Raw genomic sequence first — 21,454 nt, 5'->3', positions numbered from 1 at the left:
AGAAAGAGAGAAAACAGTGAAAAAAATCCCAACTACTTCTGTCAAAGAAAAAATACAGTCCAAAACCCAGCAAACAAACCTAAGTCCCTTTCCATAATAGCATTGCAGTGAATACACTCCTTCCCTTGGGGGAAAGTATGAGAAAACAAAAAACACAAGAGAAAGTCTAGCCGATTTAAATTTGCAAGTGGGAGGTGTGCAGACATTATGGTTACGAGTATGTTATAAGAACTTACATAGCACAGGCTGGTATGTATTTTCCACATGGTATAATGGTTGCGTACTGAAAGACGCGCAAATGCTCTGCGTGGCAATTCACAGTTCTGGTGTGTTGTCTTTGCAAAATGATTGGCAGACCCTCAGGTCACACATATCCGAAGTAAACTGTGTCCTGCTCAGTTACTGAGAGGTCTGTGGATGCTTAAAAATGTTGTGTTTGTAACCTTTGAAACTGCTATCTGGTGGCTGGTCTTTATAGTATCACTGACAACAGATGGCAAATGGCTCTGCTGATGTAATTCTTGCTAGTGTTTCATTCCTGTGAAGTTGCACAGTTTCAAAATCTCAGAAAGTGCCTCCATATTTTTTCTGCGTAATGATTTCAAGCCAAACTAAATAAAAACATTTTATATTAGTCAAATTCCTATGGTGTCATGTGACATTTTTGTGACGATTGCCTTGCAGCAGTTTCAGATAAGTGCCTGTTTGGTAGCAATTTAAGGCCTGTGTCCTTTAAGTAATGCTTATTAGTACATAACAGATGCCGTTTAGAAACATCATGCCTTTTAATAGGCTCTGCTTTTAGACTACATGTTCTCATTCCAGGCAGACTGTGGATCAGGCAAGCTTGGAGGCATGCTGTCGTTTATGCAAAGCCTAAGTCAATTTTCTGCTCTGAAGTCAAGCCATGTGTTTTTCCTTGTTTCTTCCATTCTGGTCATAGCTGCCTTGCTGTGTTTTTCCCCATAGTCATATCTTTGGCTGATTGTCAAGCCATTACAATCAAAACCTTTTGCATTTTTAACCACCAGCAGTGGTTTCTTTTGTCCTTACAGAAGAGCTTGTGTAAACGGAATTTAAACAATCTCAGCCTTACTGTCAAGAGCACAGCAAGCACAGAGTTAGCCCTCTGTTGCCAGCCCGTCCTTCCTTCTCTGCTTCTTCCTCCTCCCAAAAGGAGAAAAAGGGAAAAGCAGAGCCATGCTGATTTTGGAGCACCTTCAGAGACATGTAGAATAGCTGACACAGTGGCACAGAGAAACAAGAAAGATGTTTACGTATTTCCTCCACTACATGCAGCTGTTTATTAAAGCAAGTTCTGAGACAGGCTAAGAGGCTTGTGATTGCTAGTGCAGGTGACGTATTAATTTGCAGCCGCATAATAAATTTAGCAAAGTGGAAATTAGCAGGGGAAGGGATTTTTTCGTTTCTTCCCTTTTTTCCTCAAATTAATTGACTTATTTTGAGATTAGTCTGGCTCTACAAGTTGCTCCTTGCAAGTAATTTGGAGAAAGGCTGCTGGGCTTTCTTAGGCAGACTTATGCACTCTGCTGGTGGGAGCAGTAGATTTGTCAGATGTGTAAAGCATTTGCAACTCAAATTATGGGGTATCTGAAACTGGTATCCCTGAAAATCTAGACAGTTGTCTCATATTTTCATTGCTACATCGTTTGTTTGGGGAACATTGTCCTTTCTGATAGCAAACCAGGGCTTTCAGGTACTCTTGGTATGCCACACATACTGCCATAATTTGTATGAAATGAAGATAAGGGCCATGTGTAGTGCAGCCTTGGGTATCCCTCACCTGCTTTGAATGATGGTGGTAACAGGGAAATGTATTTAATGTGGTACTTAAATACTAGCCCTGGTGCCAGGTTGTGACAATAATAATTTTAAATGCTTCTTGGTCTTAAAATACAACTGTTGTCTGAAACTGTCCTAACTGTCAGTCTGTCTGGCTTCTCCCCACAGGATGAAATCATGTTCATGCTAGACCATTTGCCAAACTGCCATTTCACTATTCCTTGTTTATCACTAGGGGAGACATTGTCTTCCTCTTTTCTCTTAAGTTACAGGATGACTTTAGACCAATGCATCCTCCTTTCTGTCTTCCATCTTTGTAAAGGATTCAATCACCACTATTTACATTTGAACTTCTGATTCATAAAAGCTCTACTGCTGTTGACAGAATCTTTTCTGTCATTTTCCTTTCCAGTCAGCCTCTTTGAATAACGAAAATACTTCAGTGATACATTTCAGTATCATTCAGGGCCTCCCATTTCTTCTTTGCTTAGGTTTTAAGAGTCAGACTCTAATTTGAGATCAGGCCTGGACTGTGAACTTCTGCTGTCTTAGCTATTTTGGCTATGGGTATGATGAAATGAGATGTAGCACTGACGTAACTGCTGGAGAAAGCCCCTGATATGGACACAGTCATTCTGGGAAAACCTGTGTATTTTTCTTGTATGTTTTATTTTGTTTAGGGTGTAGACAAATAATTAAGTTGACAAATTTAGATTTTTTTCTTACTTATGCAAGAAAATCCATACCACTGCCTTCAGTAGTTGAAGTTAGACTTTTCCAGGAATATTTCTGCCCATTTCTTGGTTGTATGAAAACCAGTACATATTAAGAACTCAGTTCGGATGTTCACAGGTTCAGAGGTATTAACAGCAATCCCACTGAATCAACGGAATTCCTTGAGGAAAACCTGATGTGAATATGAACCTTAAAGCCTTAATTAACTGCAATTCTGAATGTCCCGTTTCTTCAGGACTACATCTTCTCTGAGTTACTCTGTAAGCTCCCTCCTTCTTTTTTACATCTGAGCTCTGTGAAAAAGAGAATTAAATGCGCAGAAGTATGAATTCCTGATGTGTCATAGTTACAGCTGGTAGCACTTCCATGGTTTAACAGTATGTTACAGTTTTTATTTATAAAGTCTGTTTCTGGGCCATAATACCTCAGCTTTTTTCAATCACATTAGGTTAGAACTCTGTGCAAAACATGCCAGTCCAGATGTGCAGTCTGTGTATAATAGGACAGGGGGTAGGCTGTTTACACAGATGTATTTTAATTTATCTGTACTATGAGTTGGGTGTGGCTTTATTTTTGGAAGTCTAACTGCTGAAGATCCATTTGAGGGAAAATAGTTATAGCTGGAACTTTCAGTACAGGAGTACTGCAGGTTAGAGTGGAGGAAATATCCCTTCAATATGCACTTGCCTTTATGTCATCCCTTCAATATGCACTTGCTTTTCTAGCTTTGGAAACATTTTAAGTAATGTGGTTTCATCTAGGTATTTTTCCAAAAAGAGCTAAATAATTAAATCAATTATTTAATTCCCTTGTCTAATTTTTTTTCTGTTTCCTAATTTGCAGATTACTTAAGTTTTGGAAAATAAATAACACGTGTTTTATAGACCCCGGTCATAAGAGGTTCTAAGGGCCTTCAGAGCTTATTGAAGTGAGTGGAAATTGAAGGTGTTTGACATTTTTCAGAGTTAGGCTTGTCTAGTCTCTGCCTTTGCTCATCTGTGTTCTGCTAAATATACTTAAAGATTTCTTCTTCCCTTTTCTGAAACCAGTAGTAAAAATGTGTTAGCAGGAATGGGATGGCTAATATAACATCCTGCATTTGGGATGCTTAACTTTTGGTCTGCCCTCCATTTGAGTGACAGAATTTGCAGTAGTGACATGTATAGCTACAGCTGAACTCGTCTATTTAACCTGTTTGATTTCTTAATTGGGATTGGGATTAGGATTATTTATTTCCCATCTGCCTTCATTTATTGATTCCACAGCAGAAAATTATTTACAGACAGAAACTTGTATTTAGTTTGTCTTCTGAAGCACTTCTTGCCATTTGAATTGTGATAGAATAGCAAGTAATATATAAATGGCATTTTTGGATCGAAACATAGAAACCCGTTAACGCCAATGCGTTTTTTCCATCCTTTATGTTCCAAGAGTGATTGCTCTACTAGTAATGCTGAAAAGCAACGCAGTGGGGAAGAACATTGTTTTCATTAATGGTGTACAGCATGTGGCTAAGAGCTGCCTTGCTACATTGGGCAGATGTCACACCACGGCGTTTGCCCACCAGCTCCATTGCCACCACTCGTTGTTATGATACTGAAGTTTCACTTACACTAGAACTTGGGTTTTTGACATGTACTTGCTCAATTAAATTCAGGATGTGAGAGTCAGGTTCTGCATGTACTCCCGGGAACGTGCCAAAGACCTCTTCCTTCCTTTGAAAGGTTAAACAAATACGGTTGTCTAACGATAACCACATGCATAGGGCTGTTCAAGCTCATTGGAAGGAAAGGAGAAGAGTTGATGTTGAGCACTGCTGTTTAACACAGAACTCCCAGTCCTGTGAGAGGGTAATGGAAAGCACTTTTGTTATAAGGGCACGATTTAGAAGGGCAAAAAAAGTTATCTTTAGATCCTAGACATTGTCATGGTTGTGCTGCCAGAGTGTGGCAGTGACAGTCCACAGGAGAACAGAGAACAATTTATGTTGTATGACTTCTTTGTCTTTTTATGTTGTGACTTCAGAGGCACTGATAAGGAAAACGTCACGCCCTTTTGAAGTGGTAGATAAGACATACACTTAACTGATAAGAAACCAGACAGAAGATGAAGTGATTTGTTGGGGGCCACAAAAACACACCTGTCTTAAGAATAAGCCTTAGGATTTCTGATCTCAGTTGCCTGGTTTAATTACAAGAACGTTTGTTCCTAAATATTGACATGATAGACAGTCTTTTGTGTTGCTGCACGTATGTTTGTCTCATATTGCAAAGTGTTTTCTGATTGAAAAAAAAAAAAGAAGGGAAATACTTTATGGGCAAAAAAACCTCACAATACTGTCAGAAACACTTAGAATCTGCTGAAGTTTTTTTTTATTGTGAAATACATTAGCATGAAAATAAAGCCAATAAATAAAACCAGTACTGCTATTGCAAGCATTAGAAATGGCAAAACTGAATAAAAAATAATGACACTTTAAAGTCAGAAATGTTAGGTTCTTTTTATCTATCTTGTTTCTGCACCACTAGAAATCATACTTAAGTATTTTTCATACTTTTACATGTAAAAGTATGGACAAATTTCCACAAATGTACAAAGATGCACAGTCCGGATACAAATGCTGTGGTGACTGATGGCTTTTCTGTAAACATACAATTCTTAATGGATGCATGTAGTATCATTCTCTGTGTTTGTAAAACATGAAAAAGTAGTTGTAGGATAAATGATTAATTCACTTCAGACATAACACTTTTCATGCTTCATCTACAGTAAGGTTGATGTATTTTGCTTTACAATCTGGCTGCATCCTAAATACTCTTACAAATTTCTGAAATGGGCTTTTCAGCAACTAATTCTTTCCTGGGAGTACCAGCAATACCTTAACGCATCTTAATCAACCCAATGGTGTGTCTAGTCTGAAATAACTGCATCACCAACTTGTTGGCTTAAGGAAACAGTATTAATAAGCTACATATGAATGCAGGAATAGAAAATTCTTAACAGTGAAAGCAAATACCTCTTGTTTAATAAATTGAGTATTGGGTTCATGATCAAAAAGGACTTTAGTATATTGGCAATAAATACTAATTTGAAACTTAAATGAGTATTTAAAACACATTACAAAGAGTCAGAGTTGATTGTCCCAAGTTGGAACTGATTTGTTAAATAATGGCAAAATAGTAGAACTAATACATAGGTACTAAAATGACTATTCTAGTGAAAGAGAGCCTGAGGAGTATCATAGTGATTTGAATTGCTGTAGCATTACATTCATGAGGCAACTCTGTGGTTGTGTATATTCTAGTTAAATTATTTCTGTTATGGCAGAGGGTTTAGCGACAGGGGATATAGAAAGACCATCAAAAATAATCTTCAGAATATCTGCTTAGATTGAAGCATGTCATTTACCTTCAGGCATTATAGCAGTCTGTAGTTTCACTTGCAGAATTTCACATACAAGTGTGTGCACCATGTGCTTTCTGTTGTATTCAGAATAAATTCTTTTGCACGTGGAAAATATCCTGCTTACTTTAACTGATAGAATGAAATTCTTGCTGAACCTGTAATGATGGGAGTCTGTCTCTAATCTACAAAAGTTAATTTCTAGTTTAAGGTAGAATATTGTCTTCTATTTTGTGATTGCATTTGCTATTTATCCACCTGATGCAGAACATAAGCATGTTAATCAGATCTATCTGGATTCCCACATATTGATCTTTTTGGATCATAAGTGAAGTGAACTTTGTCTGACTTTTACCTGTCAAGAAGGATATTTGTCCACTTCATGAAACCACCATAAAATTCAGCTCTCTATTCTGGAGAAAATCAGAGGTGGAATAGCAGTGCATTTAGAAAGAGCTGAGTTTAGGGATCAGGGCTGAAAGGGGGCCTTGGTTTATGCCTTATTGCCAGAGTTGCGTGATGTTTTAGGCTGAGGTACCTGTAAGTGCTGGAGGGTAGTACCTCATAAAGACGACTCAGTTGTATGGGCAGTGCCTGCTTTGTATAGCTGGTTTTAGCTGTAGCTTTTCACTTTAAAAATCAGATTTTTAGTGCAAATTGATGACAGATCACTAGAGTGAGAGGAGATGCACTTACAGCTCCTTGCTTGAGAATGTGGCCCAGACTGCTCCATGGAAACAAAAGGGAGGAGAAACAGAAGCAGTGTTAGTTTTTGCTTTAAAATCTGTTCTGTATGCTTGAAATGGAAATATGCCCATTCAGATTTCTCATTTATTTATCTCTAGATAAGTTTTTTTTCAGTGGAATTGCATACACTTCCTCCTCCTTTGCCCTGAATGCCAGTGCCCTGTAAAAGACGAAGTCTGGTACCTGTCTGTAAACCCTTTGTTGTCTCTGCTGTGTAGAAACCACCTAGATGATGTCTTGACCTTGTTTACCAGCTTTGGCTATTTAAGATGGCAGCCACTTCAGTGCGAATGTCAGGAATCCCTCTAATGCAGTAGGCCTCCCGTTCTAAATTTACTCTCCTTATGGTTTATGGTCCCTCCTCTGTGGCTGCAGCAAGAGGCCCCCTTTTTATGACTCACCCCTCCTGCCCCCCTTCGCTCCCCCCCTTCCTTGCTCCCTCCCTCCCGCAGATGGTAACCCTTTGTGCACGCCTGTTTGAAAGAATTGCTCGCCTGGTGTCTAGCAGATTGGCTGTCACAATGTGCTCTTTTGTTGCCGCTAGGTAAGATCAAATTCGAATGAAATCCAGTAATTCAAATCAGGTTAAAAGGCTGTCCTTGGAACTTTGCATTTTGGTATCCCAAGATGCTGATAGGGGCCTCAGACTGAAGCACTCACAGGAGAATAGCACTGCTTTTCTTCTAAAGCAAAGTTAACAAATTATTTTGCAGTTGATTTTGGAACCTTTATAACATCCTGTTAGCCAGCAATAATTATTGTTGTAGTCAAATGCCTAGTAACAATAGTTATGGTTAGACTTTGTCGAGGTTTTTTTTTGATCCTGTAGATAAAAAAAGCATAAAAGGGACATATACAGGAGGGCAAATGTGATTTCTTCGCTTTGTACTGGGGGAAACTGGGAAACGCATTAGGTTATGTAAAAAAAAAATTCAGACTAGTGAATTTTCTCCTGCCTGTGGCAGCTGAACAGTATTAGTGGTACGTGCACGTGTGTGCAAGTTTTGGGGAGATGGTCACAAAAGCCAGCCTTAGCACAACTGACTTCTTGAGGACACTCCAGGGTGCCTAAAGTTACACTTCTGCTCTGTATTGTCCCTAAAGGAACCTCACTCTCACTCTCTTGCCCCCGCCCCTTTACATACAGAGGCGGAGACAGATTTGTTTTCTTCATGAAAAACTTTCCCCTTTATTGGAATATGTGCTCCTAACTCACTTGGGCGTTTTCAGAGTATTACACAGGAAAGACAAGTTAACTGGAAGTCTAAAAGTGCTTTTTAGAGAAAAAAATTACTTCTGTGGAAAGCTGTATTAATGGAAAGTTGATGAGAAGTCTTCTCTAATGCCTCATTATTTAACCTGTGACATTATTTCATCCTTCAAATGGTCATTATTACCTTAGAATACAAGCATATTGTGTTCCAGAAAGTTAGTGTAACTTTGAAGGTACTAGCTGTTTTCTTCAGTGAGGAGAAAACATGATTGTGCTTCTTAAGTTGCTTTCGTTTAACAATGGCACGATGTAGCCTTGTAAGCAGCATCCCATGAATAGTATTTATTAGCATGGCCAGTATTTTTCTTTGTGCTAAACTTGAGTCTTACATGCTGCGCTTTTGCAAAGAATTAATTTACTAGTAAATTTACTTCAGTAAATTGCTAAAGTTTTTAATAATAATCTTTAATTTCTTTCCCTTATATGGCTTCTTTGCTTGATGGTGTTACACAGTACACTGGGGAAGGCTGCTGCAGAAAAAAACTGCTGCTGCTAAGTACTGGCTGGGATTTTACAATGTGACTCAACTTGCCAGTGTTGCAATGCTGTTTTCTCTCCCATTTTGTCACATACAAACATACTATGAAAACCATTTACAGAGTAGCTTCTGTTCAGCATTCTGACTACATAGCTTTGCTGTCAAGCCTCGGGATGTAAGCTGATTGCCTGCAAAGGGCAGGAAAACAGTCTTTAAAGCATTTTAAGCAGTGCTGGGTGGCAGGGAATTATCAGTTGTAGCCCTTTTGCTGAGGAATCAGACACTGATCACTGCCAGAGGGAGGATGGTGGGACCGTGGGTGAATAGTCTGACCTGCTACTGCAAATCCCATGCTCCTACTTTTACATGGAAAGGTATCATTTTCAATGTGGTACTTTTATGATTCATCGTTTCTGAATCTTAATATAGACAGTTCTTGCAGTGGCCCTCGTAAGACTGTTCATTCTCTCAGCCGTTTACTTTGCACTTACTATCAGTACAGTTATTTCATATTAAACTTGGGTAACAAGAGCTGCCATGTGAGACCAAACCATGATTAAAAATGGAGGATTCAGAACTAAGATTCCAGCTACAGCAGTGTGGTAGAAGATTTTGTCCTCAGTTTGGGGCTTACAAGAGTTGCAGTTGTAGCTTCTTGATTGAAAACCCCTTAAATTGAAACTGTTTCCTTCCTATGATAGAAGACTGGCAGAATACTGTTTGGACTACTAACCCATTTGTTCTGATGTTCTTTATCTTGAGATGGTGATGAGCCACCAGTCAGTCTGGTTTGTTATATCAGAAAGAGGTTCCTCACAAGCACAGAGTTGGACTTTGCATTTAGGTAACAGACATCAGATGTATGTAATTTTTGTTTGCATGCAATTAACAAATACCTTGCATGAATACCCTTCAGCATTGAGTCACATGGATTAAAAGTTATGTTGCATAAAATATGGTGGTTACTATTTTGGGAACTCTTATGTAGGCAAATATTTTAATATTTTTTGACATTATTTCATTGTTTTGAAAGTGCCCAATTGAAGTTACTCAAAAAAAGAGGAGAAAACTAATGATATACAACAGATCATGGACTTGACCCATAAAGGGGCAGTCTTCCAAGAAAGAGTGGAAGCTTTGGAATTCTTTTCCTGTTATATTTTTGGACAGTACTGAAACTCAGGCTGTGTTTTGAAGAAACTTTTTTGCTCTTCCAGCTTTAAAGCAATTTACTTACACCTAGAGAAATTTGAGACTGTGCTAGTTGAATTTAAAGGAGACAAATGTGATTTGATGCTGTCACGGTTCTACTTTGTAAAATTGCATGTCAAGAGGTAAATAACATATAGATAGGTTTTTACCAGCCTTACTATTTTAGACTAGGATTATACCAAAGGCTCTAATGGGAACAATAAGGGCCCAGCTACACCAAGCACCTGCTGGGGAAACTGAGGTTTTAAAACTTGTGTTTCTTAGTTAGTTTAAAAAGTAAAAATATCTTGTGTTTTATTTTAACTACAGGTTGCCTTTACTTGGTAGATACGCTAGCAGGAGATCCAGAGGTTCTGCAAGTAGATGCTGAAACATACTATGAAAAACTCCTGAAGAAATCATCATCCACTCCTGATGTTTTTTCGATCCCTGGAGGAGAAGAGGTAGTAGGCTGATGTTTTTCATACTGCAAGTTAGATACTTGCAAACTAGTTTGTTGGTTGTGCTCATAGTATGTCTGTGAATAGCGGTGAACTGGTGTGGCCGGATTACAAATCTCTTAAAATCAGCAAATTCTGCATGATTTCAAATAGTTTGCATGCTGCAAATGAGAGATAAGCTTAAACGACAAGTCTTAGCTGAACTTTGCATCTTGACCTGCCTCCTTATAGGACTGAATCAAAAGTGAATTTGATAGCCCTTTATACCATGGTGCAGCTCTGTATTCTGCCCCTACTGTGCAGTTTACACAGATACTGTGATATAGTCTATATTTTCTTTCCATTCTTTCCAATACTTATATTGATAATTTTGAATATGGGTTCTCCCAAGGGAATTCTGATCAGGTGTGATTGATAGATGGTATAAATACTGTAGGTGCCAATGCTTTAGGGTCCATTCCTGAGCCACTTAGGGGGGAATGCATTGGAGGTGACTGAGCAGGCCTAGTAAAAATTCTGACTTCAGTCAACCTATGAAACCTTTCATTCTGGGTATTTTCTAGATCATAAAAGGTGTGCTGGGCTAACTGCTATTGTACTATCAAACCAGCAAATGGATTAGTTGAAATACGTGTTTGGAATACCGTGGCTTTTCTACATTTTGGGAAAATAATATGCAGTAGTTTCCAGAAAAACGCTGGTTTAGGTGGGTAGCTTCATCTTTGAGCCATGAATGTAACTAGCTTTAAATACTCTTTTAATGCCCTCTAGTGGACCATGTAGGGTTAAATACAAACAGACCTGAAAATGCAACGATCCCCCAGTTCAGAGCTTCTGTGTCCTTACCTCAGCCTTTCATGCCTGGTTGTACTTCTAGAGGCTCATTTGCTGTTCCATTAGAAGGGAGGGTGAGTTAAAATCCCAAGCAGTGCTCTGTGTATTCCTGCAATAGCTAGACCCAGTGAGATCAGTTAAAGGTGGACTTCTAGCTTTTGATTCAGAACTGTCTTGATTTTGTGGCTTTTCATCAGACCTTAAATATATCACATGACTGATTTGAGTCTCATAGCAACACATTTCTCTTTGCATTCATTTAATTCAGGTCTAAACTAATCTGCAGTCAGACAGCTAGTCAAGGGCATAAGTAATGGTAATGTTCTTGGTGTATTGTTTTTTTCCTTATACTCTATAATAAATAGTTCAAAGAATGTTGATATTTTGTAATTAAAAAGAAATTAAATGTAATAAGGTGAAGCTCCCATCCCCAGTGAACATCTTGGCTAACAATCTCTATTACATACCTACAACCTGAAGGATGAGGATTTTTGTGTTTGAATCATGGCTGCAGTTACCAGGCTTTTTTTTCTCTGTGTATCTGAATTAAAGCAGGTTTCAAGTGGCAGGACCGGCAACCATGAATAATTATTTAGCAAGTGTTAAGTGGCTGTCAGCCCACTTGCTCGGGTCACAGAACTTCTTTTTGGTATGGCATGGTCTTTGGTCAAGCATTCAGTACGCAAATAGCAAGGATTATCGCAAGTCAGGACAGAAGCCATTGGCAGCGTTCATACACAGAAAGCTATGCTTGGCTCATGCTGATGTTGTTAGCACCTGTGAAAGTGCACATTACCTGATAAAAAAACAATCATAGCAATATTGGAAATAGTACTGGCCTTTTCATTATAGTAATGCTCCCAGGTGCCATAATGACATTGATGCTGTTATATTTGAAGCATCCAAAGAATGACTGAATCTCCAGAACATACTGAGATTTCGGGAAGCTTGTGAATACAGATTTCAGGCAGTTCTCAGTTTTTTTCCTGGAGTCCAGCGTTTGCATAGATGATCCCAGGATTCTGGCACTCATAAACTAGTGAACACTGGTTTCAACTTAAAGTTGCTATCTTGAATAATCCATATTCATAGTACTCCTTCCATGCACCAAGAAATATCAAATGTATCACATGACTGATTTGAGTTTCATAGCAAAATGACAAATGGGTGCAATTAGAGAGAGAGGCACACCCACACATACACAATGGACCAGATTTTTGAAAGTACAGTACATACTGTGCTAAATTATGCACGCTCTTTGCCTGTACCTAAACTTACATGAGAGCATTTGCAATATTCATATGGAAATCGTCATCTCTATGCATATAGAGCTGTTTGAGCACAGTAATTTTGTGTTTATTTGTCACATCATTTAGAAGTTTAGTCTAAGACTGAGAGCTTGAGAGCTGCATTTTGTTTTTAGCTTTGCCTTCTATTTAACCACCTTGTGCCAATTATCTACCCTCCCTGTGCCTCACAGATAAACTGCCCAGGCACTGCCCTAATGCTTTGATACTCCCTGTACCCTGAGGCTTAATTAATTGTTTGCAAAACACCCCAAGTACTCAGCTGGATGATGCTGTAAGAAGTGCAAGTTGTATTTGTTTTTATTTGGTATGTCTGGTCTTTCATAACACCATTTGTCGGCATGTAACAGTGTTCAAAGCCATGTTATGTACTAATAAGTAAGTCGGCATTAAGGTCTTCACTAACGTCATTAGCTTGATTTCTTTTAAATTAACATTACTTACTGATAATATTAGAATATTATGTATGTTTCAGTGCCTTGAAGTTCAGGATTGAGAGCGTGTTCTGCTAAGCTTATACCGTGCATGTTAGTAAAACATATCATAAGTGCATCTAATACATGAAATACTTCTTGCAGGCTTTGCAGTACAAACAGCTACAGGGCCTGTTTGTTTTTTTAGGTTAAACTTGAAGATTCCTGTGTGTGTTTTGTCCCTCTCTACCGAAATAATCCTACTTGCAAAATGTTGCTGTTAACTGATCCAAAGGATAAAGAGACAGGTTAGAATCGGTCAAAATATTTTGACATTTGAGTAGTTGTACTTTCTTTGCTTTTAAGATGGTCTGCTTTTTTATATATTTAAATATTTTGGGTTCTGTTTTGAATATGAAGTGGATTCCGTTTATCTGTCAGGGATTTGTGTTGGTGGGCTACTGATTAGAAGGGACAGTTGACAATCAGGGCTTTTAAATTCTATGCATAGCTCTGCTGGTAGCTGAAAAATCACTTTGCGTAAATCTGTTATTCTTTCTGAGTTTGTTCAATGGGGTAATATTTTTCTAATTCACGATGATGTGAAATGTAATGCATTATGGTTTGGATAGAATTCTGAAATCCTTAAACAACAGCAAATATATATGTGAAATTGTATTAGGTCTTACTGATTCTTATTCATATTATTTTTACTTTATGGTATCTTCTTCAGTCATAGGTTTAATTGCCTCCTATTTCCAGTACTGGTGTGTGAGTGGTAAATAATTTAGAGGGAGACCATGCTCAGGAATAGAGTTAAATCCATTTTATTTGGCAGTTCTCCCAAGATATTTTTTAAACTCTACCAGCTTGGCCTTGCTTACTGCTAGTAATGCTGGTGTTTTCCTATTGCAGCCATGTGTCAGCCTGACAGCAATACACTACAATTGTGTTACAGGCAGTAGAAGTCAGCATGTGCTTACTGGTGTTTCTGTTTCATGAGTCACTGCTTAGAATATCAACAGGTTATTAAGATTTGATCAATAATTGTATCTAAGTTTTATCTTCCTGCTATCAGGATCCTGCTATCCAGTATCTTCAGACACAGCCTGATTTCTTCCTACTTACTCTCTTAGGCAAGTATCTTTGACTACAGAATGTGAAAAAATGCAAATGGAAAATAAGTAACAACTCTTGATTCCACTGTCATTAATGGGAAACTTGACTCCAAGTTGCATAGTACCAAAAGCCCAGGTTGCAACCCACCTAGATTAAATGAGGAGTGTTGGCGCTGTTGTGAAGCAATGGGCTGTAGAATTTCTGGAACATCTACGACAAAGACATGGACCTGTGCATTGACACATTGTGTCACTTCGGGAATACAGAACACATGAAACCTCTTAAACTTTCAGCTTCCAAATGTGGCAGCAAACTAATGGCATCTGTCATTAAAAACATACTTTTTTTTTTTTTCCTGAAATGATAAGCTATAAATTAGTAGCCAGTATTCTTAATAATACAACAAAGGCAAGGCAAAGAAGTTTAGCGCTCTATGTTCCGTTCTAAAGTGTGACAGGTAACGATCTTACACTCCTAGAACAGGTACTATTAGTATAACTAAGTGTTCATTGTTTAATCCAAACCCTGTAACCAGGAAATTTCTTCATAAGAGCAAAAAACAGATTAAAATCACCTGTGGTTAGAGGTGAACTCTGCAAAGTTTTCCAGCCTCTTTTACATATGATTTCAACTGGACATTTGCTAGTGGTTGTGATTCACATAGTTGAAGGTAGGAGAGCTTTCCAAGTTATGAGTGTAGTCAAAAGACTTTCTGGTCCCTCTAAAACTATTGATATAGAATTACTTTCCTGACATTAATTTTTATATTCCATTAACACTATTCTGAAGAGAGGTAGGCACTGATGTGATAAAGAAGAGAAATGTCTACACTGGAGGCCAAACTTGCTCTATGAGTGCAGTTGTGCATACCTACTGACTCGTTCAAAGGAATGTAGTTGAAAACAGCATTAAGTTAGTTTAGGCTGCACAAGAGGAATGAGGATCTGTAACAACCACAATGCAAAAATAAAGAAGTGTTAAATAAATGCAGGTGAAAGCAGTTCATTTAGCACAAATCTTCGGTTAAATGATCTAATAGTATTAGGAACAACAAGTATTAATGAGATACATGTACACAAGGAAAAAATTATTTCCCACAGGAACAAGTCAAACAAGTCCACATTGGAGCCTAAATTATATGATTGCTATGTACATTAAAAGCTTAAACCTAGCAGAAGGAACACCTTATTATATTATAAACAACAGACTGACTGACTGCTGTAACCCTCTTGCAAAACTTTAGCTTGAGTCACCAGCGTGTAGTCACAGAAACAGCCTCACAGAGATCAGTAAGTCTAGTTATTTAAGTAAGGCCTACATCATCTGGCTTTTAATATTTCCTTTTAAAAGTATGATTTAAAGGATTTTACTGGAAGTTCTTTGTTTCTGGATTTTATATGCTATAAACATGTGGCCAGCCTTCCTACACACATCAAATTTGACTGACGTGATTTTTTTCTTTAGATGAGTTTTAATAAATTTTCGTTAGTTCTCTGAAGTCTGCTGGTGTGTGTGTGTATTTGTGTGCATACCTATATGTATGGGTATATACATTTGAAGTATTTTGTCCAAATATTTTTCCCACAGTTCAACAGATTTGGAATTGACTCTTAAGGCAGCAGACTGTGTGAATGTGGCAAGTCCATCTGGATTTATTTATCTATATGACCTTTTGTTCTGACCGGTGAACAGATTAAATTGTTTCAAAACCAATTCCTTCAGAGAAAAGCAATATTTATTAACTCAGTCATCATTACTTAAGGACAAGGGCAGAAAGTTAAAACACTAAACAGGTTGGATGATTTTTTTTCCCCCTTGAGCTTTACACTTTTCTTGTGAACTCGAGTTTAATCCAAGTGGGAAAGGCAAAGAATCCTGCTGTAGCTGATCTCTTCTCTTTCTCATGTGCTCTCCAGTGCATCTGCATTTTAGTTTTACTTCACACCAGGAGTGCTCTGAGAAGCAAATTTCCTGGTTGTCGCCATGTACTGTGCTTCAATTCATATCAAGGAGCAGTCTAGGAGTGCGTGAACTGCATTACTTCTGGCTGAAATGAAATCAGAGGATGCACTCCAGAAGCACACTGATGTGCCCCAACCTCTAATGGGCTTTTAGTTTTCAGCACGAGGCTAGAATTTGTGAACATCAGGTTCTCTGTACCAACTGTTTTGCTCTGTGAATTCAGTTTTGTTAGTGTTAGTCTTGCTAACACAAGCATGGCCCACTGATTTTTCCTCTCACAATTAATTTAGACATTTCTAAAGTCCAGTGGGGGAAGGCAGCCAAGGGTGTCCCAGGATATGCTGGGGTAGAGGTGCTTTACTGAGAAGCAATTGGAAACAGAGTAGAAGATGCAGTTATTAAGTGTGTAGGGCACGTTTAGGTGTGTAGTTCTCAGGTCCTGGTGTAGATAGTGAAACAGCAAGAAGCACTAGAATCCTCATTGCTTGATTCTGCCACAGCTCACATGATGCTCTGAGACTGTATCATATTGCTCCCAAGAGCCACAACCTTCCTCTGCTCCGGTGGTTCTACTGACTAGTGACTGCCAAAATGCTGGCTAGAGCCTTTTCAATTTAGTTCTCTTCTCCAGCTCTATCCCTGACACCATCAGTTCCTTCAGCTTCACTCCATCTCCACCTTTGCTCCTGATGGCTCCCCAACATCCGTCACCCCCTAAAATGAACTCTGTGCACAGCCTTGACAGTCACTGGGGTTAACCAGACACCTGGGCAGTACCTTAATCTCAGTGAGAAAGCTGTGTATGTTGTATGTCTTATGTTCATATGTGATGGGATTTCCTCTTTCAGCTTCATTTGTGTTTACATCTATAATGGTTAAGTATTGCATAGACAAAATGATGTATATAATACTTATGAAATAATGTCCACTGTGATATACATATTTTCCCACAGTTCTCAAAGAAAATACTGTCATTCTAATAATTTAGACTCTGGAAAAATACTGAATTTAGCAGCCTAGCTACAAGTTTGCCTGTGAAGAGCTTTAAAGTTTGAAGGCATTTAATTCTTGAACATAGGTTAAAGGAGGGTTGATTCCAACACTGAGATTTATATCTGATCATCTTGATCAGATGGGTTGTCAAGAAGTGATGCGTAGCTAGTGGTCTGAAATAACCTGCATATTTCAAAGAGAAAATGGATATTGTAGCTTTTCTATAGGACTTGGTCTTGGTTGGGAGCATTTTTAATTTATTTTTGATGGGCTGAGTGTTCTATTCTGTTAGTATATCTGTACAGATATTTTTATGAGAATGTAAATTGTGTTGTAAGGGCTTACAGAGCATAGCATGGGTGATTAACATCTTTATAACACTAAATAAACATACCCTATTGTGGCATTTTCTGTATGCTGTATATAATAATTTACAATAACTGTTAGATGCCATGGAGCATTTATCACAAGACATTTGCAACAAATCACTGAGTAAAACTCGAATTGTAGAAGAAAATGTAATTGGTTGCGGGAAAGATATATATCTTAGATACTTGAATGGCTGCCATTACTGCAGCATCTGCATGCCTCCCAAGCTTTAATATATTTATTTTGATAAGACTCTTAGGAGAGAGAGAGAAATGCTCTTATTCCGTTTTAAAGAGGGCACTGGGGGACACAGTTATTCAGGGTACATAAACGTTGAGAACGCAGTTTAATGTAGGATCTCTGAGCTTGCTCCATTATCAGAGCAGACCTAGGCTCAGTTGCATGGAACTGCTTGTTAGGGTAGTTTACCATTCTCCTTCCGAGGTGGAAATCTGGTAAAAGCAGCCTCTGTAAGTGTGCCATCAATCTGAAATACTGCCAAAATTAAGGTAAAGGTGACTTTCTAAGGTAAAGAACTGGTACATTCTATATTTATTAAACAAACTCAAATTATGTTTCTGATATATAGCATTACCTTTGATTTAATTTGTGACTGAGGGATGCATTTCAGCAATTCAGATGAAGGCTGGGGTAAAAGAAGTACCAAGCTGGACGCCGCTTTAATTTTTCTGCTTTACTCTGTGTGTAGCGTCCTGATTTCATTCCTATTTCATTCAAATAGTTGCACACCAATGTGGGAACATTTGGCCAGCATAGCCTAGAAAGTAAAAATACAATCCAGACCTGGGTTGGGAAGGGATCCACGTCTGCCTAGCAAAAGGAGACATTTCATAATCACAATTGCATTATGCTTAGTGCCTAATTCAACTTGGTGTTTTTCAGTGCTGTATTCCAAATGCCCGTAGTGGTATGGAATCGCGTGCTTCACAGGCTCTCAGCTTCTTGCAACACTCTGAATATGTTTGTCTGACTGCAAGTGATCAAAGTACTGAGGTTTAGCAAGCTAGTGCTTACAGGGCAAGCCACCCAACTGAGCATGTATATACTCCATTAATTGTGAACTGAAATGTATTAGACTTAATCCATTTCACCTAGTTTTGCAATTGCAAGATCAAGCATATCAAGTCTTGCAATTGCAAGATGATTGTAATCATGTACATCGTGATTCACAGGGTTCAGGTGATGTGTGTAACTTACTGTTGGCAATAACTTGGTCTCTTACGATCAGGTGAACATAACTGAATGTCTTGGAAAGAACGACAAGGCTGGCAAAAGAGAGTGGAGGAACATGTGGTCTCACAAAGCATGTTTGCATTTGAAATAGTGTTCCTCAAAGTTGATTATAAAATGAAAATGAGAATATGGGGAAGCATGGATGGATTTAGCTGTGGACCAGATGTTGACTTAAAAAATTATAACAAAAAGCAAAGTACATATGTTTGTGTGAAATCTGGAGAAATGTTTTTCCTTCAAGGAAGGCATCCATATAGATGAGGTTGCTCAAGTAATGTGATGTGACAGTTGCTATGTCAACTAGTGTTCCCTTCCACACGTTTAAATTATTGAATAGCACAGTAAATGTTCTATAAAAGTAGCTCCTTAGAACATGGTTATGCATCTTCCTATTTTCCTCAAAGATTTTTAAAACTTTTCTGACCTTTACTATGTGTGTTGTATGTGTCTGAACTATGTGCCAAACCTCTGTGCAGCTCCCATTAAAGTCAGCGTTTGGCCCATTATGTCCCCTTTGTCTGACTCAGCTCCCTTTGTAGCTGCATGTTTCATGGATGTGTAATGGAGCAGTGGCTGCTTGCATTTGAAAGCAGAGTGAAGGGATTGAGGGAACAGATTGAATCCATCACAGAAAGAGTATGAAACTCCCATGCAAGTAAGTGCATAATATTTAATGAATTGAATCTGGTGCTATAAACAGGCATCTGCCCTTGCGTGCAGTACTTTCTTCATTGTTAACCCAGTACACAAAGTGTAACACTTTTTGGCACATACTTTAATCATTTATTTGAAATATAAGTTAGCTAAGTGGAATCTCCAGCCTTAAAGCTAGCGGGAGCTGGTAGAAGCTGAAGCAAAAGGGGAAACTAACCTGTGCACATCAACGACATTTGTATAACCTGAGGCTAAACCAGGTAAATGATGAATCCTGTTAAAGCCATTTCACTTCCTTGTGTGTGAATTTGTCTCTAACTCGTAGATGGTTTTTAACTTTCTTATGTTTGTCCCTAGTTGGGTAGCTTAGAAAACCAGTAGGCAGTGCACTGTTAGGACTCAAGAAGTGGGAGTTCTTTGCACGCTGTTCTTTGCAACATACTTCATATATTATGTTTCATCTTTTTGTCTAAAGATGGGGATGCTAGCTGCCCAATTTACAGATAGTAAAGATACTGGTGTTCTTGAGCACTCCTGAAATTGTGGCCAGGTACTTTCTTTAGGTGGATGTCACCACTGTATGGATAATAAAAGTTCTTTTTGCTGAAACATTTGCTGCTTGATGTGTTGGTGGTCATAAATGACCAATTTTCTGTGTTTATTCTAAAACCTAATCTAAACCCTTAAAATCTATTCTATATCTTTTGAAATGACCCTATGTTAAAACTTTTCTTTCAGAACAGGGCTTGGGAGCAATTTCAATGTCATTGTTGCTGCTTCAGTCTTTCTTTTGTAAATCTAATGGCAGGCAATGAATTCTGTAGAAAAACATGTAGGAGTAGGGTTTAAATACTTGTTTCTGCACATGTGAAAAATTCAGGAAGGATGGGAAGAAGTGGGGTGCAAGTTTTCCATAGCACCTACACAAGGACCTGACTTATGTGTAGATTGGTCATACACTTTTGCTTGAGGGCAAAGTGTATCTTACTTATGTGTGCATGTCTGTCCTTTGCTGATAGAAACCTCTCCGTATGTATTTGAACTTCGTGAACATCTGTCCATTCAGAGATTTAGGAGTCTGTACTCTAAAGGTACAGATATATAGAAATTCAATCACATAGGCAGCTGAAAAGCAGGTATGAAAACTTTTGTGTTTGACTTGCCTGGGTGCAAATACGGGCATGTATGCAAGTGAACAGGGGAAAGTCTGAAAGAAACTTCAAAAATGTAACCTTTAGCTAGGTAGCACTCTTTGTCCCAAATGCCACTCAAGCTTACTGTGCTACTGAACAGATATTATGCAGTGCTTTATTCATATGGCACACAGGTTGTCACACCAAAGTCACATCAATTCCTGAGAAAAATTACCTTCACTTGATGCCTCGTGTGGTACTGAAAATTGGATATCAAGGGACACAGAGGTGAAATTGAAATACAATCATTGTTCTGCTGTCTTGCAGCAGATCAAACTAGAGTCAGCTGGAGGGAGAAGTAGATCTGAGGCTGCTTGTGGAAAGGTTCAGAACCAATTTTGTATTTATTTGCAGGTAATGTGTTCCCCTGTCTTTTTGTAGTTTTGGCAGTTTATTTGAACCAGTGTTGGTGGCCTGTTGAAGATTTGGTAAAGACTGCTGATCCTTCTAGAGATGGGCTAATTTCGGTAAGGATGCTATTTTAAACAGTTGCCTTTACCCTGGAACTTTTCCAGCGAGAACAATCATGTGTAATTGTCTCTGGTCTCCTATAGCTCATGCTTTATAGCCTGTGGGATATGGGCTATGTGGCTCACCAAGCACTTCACATGTCTCCCGTTGCACAGTGACATGCACATTAACCCTCTCTAAACAATTCTGTGCATGCTGTTTATGATTCATCTGTGGGATTTATTAGTTTTTGTTTCTAGTTTACCCTCACTACCTACTAAAGAAATAATCAGATAAACGGAATTACTACATTAGCAATAATTCTTCATATTACAGTGTTGCTTGACTGACTCTCTGATGGGAGGTGTTACTAACCTTTGGAACAATGTCTTATCTAGCTAGTTATGATTTTTTTTGGCTTTGAATGATCTTTATATTGTGTTCATTTTTATGAAACAGTTGTTATTTAATAGTTTGTGTATCTGTAATTCTTTTTCCAAATAGATCATCTTAGTCGGATACAACTACTTTTTTGTCATTTGAGAGATTTGGGTAGCCTGTAGTCTGTTTTAAACTAAGAAGTCAGGTGCCTACTGCATGTGAGCTTTGTGTTGCCATGAAGCTATTAAGTCGGTTCTGTTTCCTACACAATCCTCTGTGTCCACCTTTGGTCCTTAATGATTCTGTTCCTTTATCATCTTTCCCTAATATCTGCCATACATAGAGTTTAATTATTCACTGAATTAAGTAGGCTTTTTGTGGGTAACTGAACAGGAGGGATTTTGAGATACAAATCCTTGCAAGATAGAACTTGGA

General features: G+C 38.3%; 1 protein-coding gene across 1 annotated transcript in view; it reads left to right on the top strand.

Moving 5' to 3' along the window:
* Positions 1–21,454, top strand: part of FAM169B (Protein) — a 39,775-nt gene that overhangs the window by 2,499 nt on the left and 15,822 nt on the right. The window contains 4 exon segments of the mRNA XM_059824132.1: positions 7,172–7,231; positions 9,960–10,093; positions 12,853–12,952; positions 20,570–20,655. Of these exon segments, the coding sequence (XP_059680115.1) occupies positions 7,172–7,231; positions 9,960–10,093; positions 12,853–12,952; positions 20,570–20,655 (380 nt within the window).

The sequence above is a fragment of the Gavia stellata genome, chromosome 13 (assembly GCF_030936135.1).
Source record: "Gavia stellata isolate bGavSte3 chromosome 13, bGavSte3.hap2, whole genome shotgun sequence".
Taxonomy (NCBI): Eukaryota; Metazoa; Chordata; class Aves; order Gaviiformes; family Gaviidae; genus Gavia; species Gavia stellata.
Note: the sequence above shows the minus strand (reverse complement) of the source record. Positions and strands in the feature narration are given on the sequence as shown.